Source organism: Pteropus alecto, unplaced genomic scaffold, assembly GCF_000325575.1.
Source record: "Pteropus alecto unplaced genomic scaffold, ASM32557v1 scaffold131, whole genome shotgun sequence".
Lineage (NCBI taxonomy): Eukaryota > Metazoa > Chordata > Mammalia > Chiroptera > Pteropodidae > Pteropus > Pteropus alecto.
In genome coordinates this window covers 9,309,032-9,320,906 of record NW_006434709.1, presented here as the reverse complement: position 1 = coordinate 9,320,906, position 11,875 = coordinate 9,309,032, and the positions used below count along the sequence as shown (strand labels likewise).

Genomic DNA, 11,875 nt, shown 5'->3' with positions numbered 1-11,875 from the left:
GCATAGAATTTCCACTACCATTTTTAAATGGATAACAAGTCTTGTAACACCACCAAGACAATGGAACCCTAAAATGCAGTTCCCCCCTAAACATAATGAAGTGTTTTTAAAAAATTTTTTTCTTAACATTTATATTTAAAAAAGTTTTGTACAAAAAAAAATCCTTGCACTGTAGAGCGAAAGCAATCATTCATTTCTATGTTAAGAGTATTCTGTTTTCCATTCACAGCGCTTGCAATGTTGAGTCGGAGTAAGTAAGCTCATTAGTCAAGTAAATGGCTGGCAAAGTTTTTTTTTTTAATTTTTAAAAAAATGCTCATCAATGAGATTGTGTTCAATTCTTTTTTTCAGCATTCTTGCAACTTTTCCCTTAAGTATAGACCTGTAAACTGGGAAAATTGTACAGTGCACTTAATTGTCCTATCTGAGCAGGTTTATTTTATACTCAACCTCTGTATCTCTGATTAGAGAAAAGATACAGATATTACAGGCAGAGTCAAGTGCTATTTGAACACCAACTGGGGCAGATGCTAGCTTAATAAAAAAGAAAAAATCAAAAAATAAAATAAAAACAATGAATCCTCTTCCATGTTAACACAAATAGCACACAGTGTATGGAAAAGAAATGAAGTACAACTTTTAGGGAGCACAGACATATATACTGCTACTCTTAAAATTCTTTCTCTCCTTTTTTAAGAATGTCACATTTAAACGCAAGTCTTAAGAATTCATAGTTAATCATCATTGTATCAATATTAGCTTATACACCTGTTCTAGTTTAAAATGGCAAATATACCACGTTGTGCTAATAAATCACATATTTTTTCCTCTGTTACCCTCTGTCAAGCCTTATTGTTAGCCTCTTCTTTTTAATATGGTACACGAGGTCTTAAAGTTTATCGTCTGATTGTCCCTTTGACAACCAAGTGGATCTGGATCTATTTCTTTTGGTGCCAGAATTTTTTTGAAAGACATTTTTTAAAACAAGTATCTTCATGAAATGAAATCCTTACTCATGTATTTAATCATGTTCCAGGGCTTTTGCACGTTGCACATTCAATGTAATCATCATTTAAAAAAAATAAAACTTTGGGCGAAACAGCCCATTTCTTTTAAGCTCTCACCGGGAGCAAAATAGCTTTTATACTGGTATAATCAGTTTTGCTTACAAGATTAAATGAAAGGGAAAATGATGATTAACTAGGACATAATGGGTCATATTTTTAGGTAGCCATTGTTGTGAGAAATACAATATAGAATTACATGCTAGGTCCTAAGGTTTATTACCTTACCCAATGCTGAATTAAGCTACAAGTTTATAACAAGTAGAAAGAACCATCAACGTGGTTTTAATAGATCCAAGGCACTCATATTTTAAAACCAAATGATAGAATAAACTTTTGTTCTTCTGTTAATTTGTCAATCAATTCAAGGCCTTTTTTTTTTCTCTCCAATTGATACATTTAACCCTTTAGAGACAGACATTTAGCTCATAGAGATTTTCTTTCAGCGCTATCTCTTCTGTCTCTAGAAGGTTAATCCAAAGACTGTTTTTCCTCCTCACGTTATAAAATAAAACTGTACATGATATGTATTACAGAATGTATGCAGCATGGTCTTTTTCTCTCTCTCTCTCTTTTTCTCTCAGAACGGAACTGGAAACAGCAACATTTTTGCTCAGCAACGAATCGGGGACAATTTAAAATAGCCATAACATACCATACATGCTGTCTAAATTAAAAAAAAAAAAAAAAACATACACAACATGTAAATTATTGCACAAGAGAAAGGCTCAAAGTTTGCGTAAAATGCAATAGTATTGCCCCATACAGATCATGCATTCAAACGGTGAGAACATAAAGGAAAAAAAAAAAAAGAAAAAGAAAAAGAAAAAAGAAAAAGAAAAAAAAAACAGGTGTGCTGGTGACAAGCACTCTCATATTCTTAGCTTCCGTTATTTCTGTTTGTTCGTTTGTTTGTTTAAATCACATGGGACTAGAAAAAAATCCTACAGGGAGTGGGGCTGGAGGGCGATGGGACAGGGTGGGTGGTGAAAAAAGGAGGTGTCAGGTGGGAGTGAGGGAGGGGTATTAATATACCTCTATTCAGTTTTTATATCATTATTCAACACTCGATCACTGTGCCATTTTTTCATGTGTTTCTCCAGGGTACTGTACACGCTAAAAGGCATCTTACAAATTTCACATTTGTAAACGTCCTTCCCCACCTGGCCATGCGTTTTCATGTGCCTGGTGAGCTTGCTACTCTGGGCACAGGCATAGTTGCACAGCTCGCATTTATAAGGCCTTTCGCCCGTGTGGCTTCTCCTGTGGACAGTGAGATTGCTACAGTTCTTGAAGACTTTCCCACAGTACTCACAAGTGTCGCTGCGTCTGCCCTCTTTTGAGCTGGGCCTGCCCGGGCCCGGACCACTAATATGGGGCGTGCTCCCTCCACTTCCCGTGCCGCTGCGCCCCGAGATCCCTCCATCCAGCTCCCCGGGCGGCGTGGAGAAGCGCAAGCTCCCGTTCTCCGAGGAGTGCTCCGACGAGGAGGCGAAAGGCGATTGTCTGGAGTCTCCGAAGCTAAGGAAGGGATCTTTGAGCTGCCTGGAGGCTGCGTAGCCGGCGAGCCACTGCGAGTACACGTTCTCGGTGTTGGGCATCGCGGCCGGGGGCAGGTCGAACTCCTTCTCGAGCTTGATGCGCTTGGAGAAGGGGCTCAGCGAGCTGGGGCTGCCCAGCAGCAGCTTTTTGGACAGGCCCCCCGAGGCCGACTCGCCCGGGGAGCAGCCGCGGCCGTTAACAGTGCCATCGTCTATGCGGTCCGACTCGCCGGCCACCGAGTCTTCGTCGCAAGTGTCCCTGTGGCCCTCGGCCTCGGCCAGGTGGCCACGCTTATGCTTCTCGCCCAGGACCTGGTGGAAGGCCTCGCTGAAGTGCTGCATGGAGCTGAGCACCATGCCCTGCATGACGTCGGGCAGCGCGCGGCCCTCGTCGCCCACGCCCACCACCGCGCCGCGCGCGCTGTTCTCGTGGTGGCGCGCAGCCTCCAGGCTCAGCCCGAAGCCGTAGTCCGCCCTCTCGCTCTCCGTCAGCTCCTCCTCCTCCTCTTCCTCCTCTTCTTCCTCTTCCTCGTCGTCCTCCTCTTCCTCCTCGTCCCCGTTCTCTGGGATTAGGCTGGGGTCGTTCTCGCTCTTGAACTTGGCCACCACGGACTTGAGCGCGCTGCTGGCACTGCCCACCAGGTCACTGGTGCCGGGTTCCGGGGAGCTGGCGGTGGAGAGGCCGTCGTCGGACTTGACAGTCATGGGGGACGACTTGTGCATGTGCGTCTTCATGTGGCGCTTCAGCTTGCTGGCCTGCGTGCATGCGTGGTCGCACAGGTTGCACTTGTAGGGCTTCTCGCCCGTGTGGCTGCGCCGGTGCACCACCAGGTTGCTCTGAAATTTGAACGTCTTGCCGCAGAACTCACAGGACTTGGACTTGACCGGGGGCTGGGAGGGAGGAGGGGCGGATTGCAGAGGAGGGAGGGGGGGCGTCGCCAGGAAGGGCGGCTTGCTACCTGGCTGGAATGGTTGCAGTAACCTTTGCATAGGGCTGGGCCGGCCTGGGGACAGCGGTGGGCTAGACGTGTTCCCTGCCAGCTCTCTAAGTCTCCTAGAGAAATCCATGGCGGGAGGCTCCATAGCCATTGGGTTCAACCGCAGCACCCTGTCAAAGGCACTCGGGTGATGGGTGGCCAGGGCCATCTCTTCCGCCCCCAGGCGCTCTATGCGGTGGGGGTCCAAGTGATGTCTCGGTGGTGGACTAAACAGGGGGGGAGTGGGTGGAAAGCGCCCTTCTGCCAGGCTGGAAGCCTCTCTCGATACTGATCCTGGTATTCTTAGCAGGTTAAAGGGGTTATTGTCTGCAATATGGATCCCATGGAGAGGTGGCTGGGAAGGACATTCTGCACCTAGTCCTGAAGGGATACCAACCCGCGGGGTCAGGGGACTTCCGTGTTCGCTTTCTAAGTAGATTCTTAATCCATGAGTGTTCTGTGCGTGTTGCAAGAGAAACCATGCACTGGTGAATGGCTGTTTGCAAGTTGTACATGTGTAGCTGCTGGGCTCATCTTTACCTGCAAAATAATACAACACCAACATCAATGTTTAATCGCCAAAGAGAGCATCAGCAATTGCTTATTTATGTTCCACCTCAGCCTTCCCTGCCCTCAGCCCTCAGCCCCAAGGCCTGAACCCTGCCTGACCTATCCCCTGTGCCTAGACGGTGCCTGGCACACCTAGTGGCTGGTGTCCAATAAGTATTTCTCGAATCAGTCTTCCTGCCGTTTAACTCAATTCTGAGAATTTTAAATCCAGTCTCCAAAGCAGGAAAATCTAGGTCAATTCAAGCTTGAGGTTAACAATCCCTACAGTCTAGAGAACCTCAGCAAACATCTTCTAAACCTTCCAGTCTTTCACTAGCTGTGGTTTAGGGAAGCCATTCATTTCTGTACCTCTGTTTTCTCATTTGTTAAGTGAGGGACTTGGACAAGGTGACCTAAGGGAAACCTTTCTGCTCCCTAAATCCCATTGTTCTATTCCCCCTCTGGATGGCAGGCGAACTTTCTAAATAGGCAATCATTTCATAGAGGTATCAAAAAAGAGAAGGTCAACTCATTATAATTCTCTGTAGTCCTAGAGATGCTTTTAATCTTAGCCCGAAATATACTAATGTTGATATTGTGAAAAAATGACAAGGTACTCAAAAAATAATTCCGTGGAAGAGAGACTAGCAGTATCCTCACATCCCAGCCGGTGCGAGGGTCAGCGAGTCCCAATTCTGGTTCCATGACACCCCAAGAGGACTCCCATTTTTATCTCAAGGAATGTTGTGAAAATCTCAAAAGAGAAATTTAATTCGGATTTAACCAACAGGCCATATCAAATCTTTAGGAGTTTTCCCCCAGTCAAACAAATGCAAGCCTAGAGTTAGTAGGAGAGGCTGATGCCAACTTATGCAGACACAGCATCCTAGTTTAAGAACAGTTAAAGCAGCCAGCACCATGACCGGCAGCAGGCTGAGAAATGCTACACTATCCTCCTCCTCATTATTTTGAGAGGCTAACAACGTGAACCAAATTATACAACATCCTGTGCCCTCGGCTGAGCCTCAGCTCCAGTTGAGAAAGAAACAGAAAGATACAGTTCAGCTAGTCAACTCTTTGGCTAGTAGCCAAGCCGTCTGGAGAGGGGCCCTGCTTAAGTCACATTATTTCTCTCTCGTTGAAAAGAACCCGAGAGTGGTAAATGCCACTTTGGCAAAGAGGGGCCAGCTTGACTTCACAATCATTCGTTTTTGGAGATAGCTAAATTAAAAAACATATATATACCAAGAGAGTAACTGATAGTTTACCACTCAACTGCAGCATTAAAAAGGGCTCAAATACTGGTGGCCAAAGGACAGGAAAAAAAATAGATAATCTCCCAGGGATTCCAATAACAACAGTGTATAAAACACAAGTGAGAAATAACAAACTTTAGCCCCTCTCTTAAAAGAGGGGTCAGAGGAGTTCCTTAAAGCCTCAGCTAGTAACTTTTTAAAGGAAAAAATTTACCATAGAGCTAGAATGGGAAGGAGGAATTAATCAATTATGATTCCTCCATTTAGCAAGTCAGAAAGAAAAGCTGGCAGTCTTCTCAGGAGCCCCAAACACTTATATTCCAAAACAAGTCAGTCTCCCAAAACAAGCCAGCCTCGCTCAAGCACTTGTCTGAATAATGGACTCCCCGCCCTGACCTTGTAATTTATTTTACAATGCATTTATAATCTCACTCAATATATGCCACTCCTGGGTAAATCTCTTTAACAAGATTAGATGATAAGATACCAAAATTAGGTTTCAAACATTTGCCTAATGTAGGGGGGATGGGGGGAAGGCAGAAAGATTTTAAAAGAAAACGCTGACATTAGTATCACATTATCTGCCTATTTTTGTTTCCCTCCTCTCTTCAAAGGGAAATAAAAGGCATCATTGAGAGTATTTTCATAAATTTTTTTTTGTTATTGAACAATGACTTGGGTCCTAAATAGACAGGAAAAAAACTCTCTGGTTCCCTGTAACTACTGTGACCCTCTGTGGCTTTCTCCTTTGCCTCTCCAGGACTCTGCGTTATTATCGTGCATTTAGCCTGACAATCTGAATTGGGTAGGTAAAAAGGAGATTTGCCAGCTGAAGCAAATCCTTAACACTTTCATCATTCCTAATGTCTTAAAATCATATTTTACCTGATAATATTCTTTTGAAACCCAGGACTGGACCCATAATTAGTGATGCTGGTTTTGCATGCAGCATGAATGTGGCCATTGATAAATGCCAAGATCTATATAGTACTACATCGAGGATCTCATCTGTGTCCTTTCAAAAACCCTTAACTGAGAAAAGTCCCTTTTATTTAGCTTCCCTGGGCTTCCTAAAATTTTGTTTTCAGAGCCAGCGATGTGATCATGCTACAGCATGTTAACACTGCTCCTACCCTCCTCTCTCTCTCATACATCAGGTCAGAGAAAATGGCATTTTATCTTCTAATGAACATACAACATACAGTTTTTACTATCGCATTTTAGCATTCCCATCAACTAGATATTCTAGATCATGAGGGCAGCTAGTGTAATCATAATGTCAATGAGAAGGGCTGTTACGATTGAGACTAAAGATTACATGGAAAGAGCTGCTTTGAAACTGGTAATTATTACCAGTCCACTAATAGCAAATGATGCATTACAGTTTCACCATATAATCTGTATTTCACTCAGCTCATGCCAATGCACCATATTATATTACAGTGCTCACAGATTCTAAATTCCTAAACTGCAGTCATCAATAAACGTGTTACTTGCCATAATTTGTGAAATTACTTTGTTCATAACATCTTTGATGGTTTAGAAAGACCAGAATTGATTTCCTGCGTGGCAAAATTAGGGCTACATTGATTTATTGACTTGTAAAATATAATAATATTCTTCATTTACTCAGATGAAAATCAACTTCTCAATTTGAGAGCTTCATTGGGCAATCAGGAGGATTGTTTTGATTTAGAGCAATAAACTGAGACCTGGCCCCAAGCATCGGAACGCTAAGCATTAAAATGGTTAAAATCAGCTATTAGCTCACCTACTGGCTTTTATTTTATTTCATTTCATTGTATGGAAAGGAATGACCCCATTTCTCGTTGTCAGGTGATTAAAAAGTCACATGATCTAAGCCTCAGGGTTTAGAAGAACGAGGAGGTCTGATGCTGGACCCCTGGCTCTACTATTTACTAGCTTGTGACTCTGGGACAATCATTTAATTTCTCTGAGCCATAGGTTTCCTATCTGTAAAATGAGCATAAAAATAGTACCTTAAAGAATTGTGAGGCTCAAATGACAGACGTTTATAAAAGCCGTCTGTAAACTATTAGGTCCAACTTGAAGATGACTTTTCATTACTACCAGGCTTGATTAGTTACCTAGCGTGATGAGTAACCACATTACACACCCAGAAGGGCATCCAAAGGAAGGTCGAAATCCAGAATCCAGGTCTTACCCCAGGCCAAAGGGAGGCCCTGGTTAGAGGGAGTGGATTTTCAGGACCACGTCCACCAGCAGGGAGGCCACCAATGCTAAGTGCTCTGAAAGCCAAAGGCGGCTAGCAGGTTAAGACAGCTGTGTGGGGTGGGGGTCGGCTTTGCTCTAGAGCTTTCAGGAACCCCACAACCCATTTCCACATACCTTATTCTGGTCACTCCTAAACTGGTCCTGCCAGCATGGGCACCAGCAAACTAGGCACCCTCCCTTTGCGGGAAACAGAGAAGAACAGGGGTTCCGTACCAGGCTCCTAGTTTCCCATCCCTCAAACCAAACTCCCTGCCCTCGGGAGGATCAAGTGGAAGAGAAAGAACTAAACCGATTCCCCGGCCGGCAGCCCTTGGCCACTCAGCTCCACCCTCCTCTCTATTGCCCCACTCCCTCCTTTCCCTTCCCTCCAAGGGTGGCTCTGTTCCCACAGCCAAGTGTGGGGCCCCGGGCACCCCCAGCCAAATGAGAAGAGCTCTCCCCACCCAGTGAGCATGTAGGGACTCGAAACCATGAGTCCAACCCCCTAAACTCTGCAATCTGTGACCTAACCCAGGCTTAGGCCCAGCTTGGGGGTGGGGGGAGCAAAGGAGGTGCTTTTAACCCCTGCACCACCCAGCCCTCAGGACCCAAGGGCTTGTGAAATTCACACAAATAACTCTTTGTTACCTAGGATTACCTAGGAGTTAACAAAAATAAACAACTGGCTTTGAATTTGGTCTCAGGACTCATGCCCAGCCCTGCAGACACCATTCACCTTCCATCCAAAACCCTGTTCCCTGTATAGTCTCAACTCCTGTATCTTGCTCTTCTCCTTCCATGACACTTTCCCTCCCTCCCTTCCTTCCTACCTTCCTTCCTTCCTTCCTTCTTTTTCTTTCCACAACAGGTTATTTTTCATTGACTTTCAAAATAAAAATACTTTTCTTAAATGAAAAAATTAGATGTCACACCTCTTTTTTTCTTGAACTTGCTTTTTTGTATCTGGGGTGGACTCAGCCCTCCCACCCATCCAATTTTTTAGCCATGCATGACTCATACCATTTACTTCTACATAGAGAAGCATACTGTATTACCTTCTAAAGCAGCATCTTTCAAAAACATTGTTATAAACATAAAAATCTAAATTTCGTAAAAAGTTCCCCACTATAAAAGTTGGCTTGAACAAGTAACTGGATGGTGGTAGTGATGGTGGGGGTGGGGGTGGGAGCGGTGGTATCTTTGAGTTTAGCAAAAATGCTGTGCATTTTTCTCTAAAACTAGGAGAAAAACAAGTAGAAATGATATATGTATGCACATATATAATGCACCATGTATATATAAAAATACACCATGTTTAAATACACATGTAAATGCATATATAACATGCATAAGAATAACTCTGGAGTAACTCTAAACTGACTCCTTTTGGTTCTGGCCTCTGCTAAAAATGTATGTCATGGAATAATTCAAAGTCTAAAACGAGGCCATGGGAGTGAATGTCCAGCAACAAAACGGGCTCTGACCGCAGAGACATATGCAGTCAGTCACTAGTCATGGAGCCAGACAGACCCTGGGGAGGGGACCCGCAGGGATGAGCTGCTGTCAGCTCCAAGCCTTCAGTGAAGAAGACAAGACAAAAGGGGAGGAAAAAAGCTGAGTGGAGTGGGGGAGTGGGTGCCAAGTGAGTAATGGAATAATACATATGCGGATGCCAATCTATTTTGGAAGTAACTCCTTTCAGTACTTAAAAAGTAAGGGTAATTTCTAGAAACTCTCATCTCTACACACATGGACGTTTGTAGAAAAAAAATAATGCTCAACTTACAAATACCCTGCGGGGCATATTCTGCACTCATCCCAGGCGTGGGGATTAGAGCTCCGTGTGCAGAACGAGGGGAGGAGAGGCCCCTCCAGTGCAGAAGTTTATCTGTGAAAGAAACCCAAAATCAGGCACTGAAGTTATAAACAATATGCATCGCAAACCACGTGATATCATATTTCAATTCCATTAAAATAGATTAAAATCATTACAACAGCCTTGCAGATAGTTAACAGGCCCAAGGCCTATATCGAAAGAACAGTGGTGAGTTATTTCCCACGGTTTTAATTTTTAATTTCGGTCTTTTTTGACAAAAGGGAAGAGGTTTGTTTTAGGTACTGGGGGTGGTTCTTTCATTCATTTGTTTGTCGGTTATTGTTTGATTATTGTTTTATAATAAGAAATGTGTAAATAGCAAGGGGAAATTAGCAATACTGTGGGTAGGCTGGTAAACTTGGTAATACAATGTGCAGGCTGGAGATTTATCTGCAAGGCTGGTTTACATGCATACATTTACTTTATAGACAAGCCCAAGCAAAAAACAATATGCTAATAGGAAATGAGTGGATTTGTGAATCATTCCTTCTAGAACAGAGTCCCATTCTGCCTTCCCTGTCCCACTGCCCTCTCTTCCCATGCTGTATTTATTATGACAGCACCTTCAGTGACGAGGAAACCTTAGACATTTTAGAGTTGGGCCACACTCCAGAATTCAATCAATAGAGTACCCCAGAGAGACATGGCTTCTTATAACACAAGGCGGTGAATAATAAAGATTAGACTTTTGAGTTAGAATAACTGGCCAGGTCTCACTTTGAGGGTGAGGAATCTGACCATTAAATGACAAGGACAGAAAGAACCAGCACTCCAATAATAGTGGCACCCAGAAAAAGCGACCCACCTTCTCCATACTACTGCATTTTGTTGCACTCTAGAGAGGAAAAATGACTTCTCACACTAATTAACATAAACCTAGCAGTAAATCAAGCATTTCTAGCACTGCGATTTTTGTAAGAAAGGAAATATTTGGTTTGTGCAACCTGGGGATTGTATGGTTTGTGTGATAAGTTCCTAGCTTTTCCAAGTCCACCTGGAGCTAACCAAGCATGTAGAGGTCAACCATGAGACAGAGCGGAGAACAGATGGGGCAGGAGACACTCTGTGTGTTCTAGAGGCTGGAGTTTGTGATGACTTGGGGGAGGCTGGAGAGAAGAAAAACAGACTTTGATGGTGAGTAAACAGAATATGTTTTCCATTAGCTTAATACTGAGAGCACTTAAAAGTGTTGCTGTTCTACTAGGACAGCAGGTCTCGAGTGTAAAATACATCCTATTCTCCTTGTAGAGATCACATTACCAAGACGAGCCAGGGCAGTCGGCTGAGGTGTCCTTCCACGAGGACCTGGTGGGTAACAATGGCATGTGGCTCCTGGAAGCTCTTACACAGACGGCACAAATCTGTTGTTATCAGGACTAGGAGGGGAGGCTGCTGTGCAGGCCCCACCTCACCTGAGACCATCTAAAGAGGCATGTCCTCCTCTCTGACTCAAAACAAAATAAATACCACGAAACGGACCAGCAAAAGCGGGAAGACTGGACTCAAAAAACAAGTAGGTTTTCATCTGACTGCTCATGTTCAGTGAATTGAGAGTACAGGATAAAATTAACTACAGATTTAGTCAGTGCTTTTCAATGAGAAATCCGAGAATTCACTTTTGCACTTGCTCTTGCTCAGCTGTTTAATAAGTGTTTGTTGCCAAGACTGAAATCCTTCTCTTAGGAGACCCACACAACTGAGGCACCTTTGTGACCCCAACATAAAAGCAACAAGGTACTTGGACCCTCACACGAGGAGAGTCTAATTTCAAATTCCCTGCCACTTACTCAGAGAAGAGACCCTGAGGTGCCTCAAAAGGCCTCCAGCAAGAAGTGGGAGAACTGTTAACCTAAGCCAGGCCTGAGCACTTGTGTGTATCCCTGGTCGGCAAACCTGTCCGCAAATGCAGTGGCCCTGAGCAAGCTGAGCATTGGGGCAACAGCCCCGCCCAGTTCTTCATGGAGCCAGGCCATGAAGCAAAGTGATGTCCCATCAAGGAGAGTTCTGCGTATCTGGCACTATGGTTTTGTTTTGTTTCTGTTTTTTGAGTCATAAAAAACCTAAGAGATCATCAAGTCTATGCCTCCATTTCACAAATGGGTAAACAGAGACTGACCCATAGCTATATTGATAGTTAACCACAAAGTGAAGATCAGCATTAGCCTCCTGACTCTCCATCCAGTGCCCTTTCCTGGGACATCTGTCTATCTCCTCTCCTCTGCCGTTCCCACTCTCGTCTTTACTGCCCAAGAGGTGCCAGTGAGGAGGGCTCTCCTTCTCCTGACTCATTAGGAGAAACAACCTCTCTTAACCTCTTGGGGGAGCAGTCCAGCCCAGAGGTGCTGAGTGGGCCTTTCAAAAGGTCAAAACGAACTGA

General features: G+C 44.2%; 1 protein-coding gene across 1 annotated transcript in view; it reads right to left on the bottom strand.

The window, feature by feature from the left end:
• Positions 1-11,875, bottom strand: part of BCL11A (B cell CLL/lymphoma 11A) — an 85,647-nt gene that overhangs the window by 1,103 nt on the left and 72,669 nt on the right. Inside the window, exons 2-3 of the mRNA XM_006909575.1 lie at positions 9,409-9,510; positions 1-4,122 (exon numbers count right to left, since the gene is read on the bottom strand). The exon at positions 1-4,122 is cut by the window's left edge and continues 1,103 nt beyond it. Coding sequence (XP_006909637.1) covers positions 2,102-4,122; positions 9,409-9,510 — 2,123 coding nt within the window. The 3' untranslated portion in view covers positions 1-2,101. The remainder of the gene's footprint in view (positions 4,123-9,408; positions 9,511-11,875) is intronic.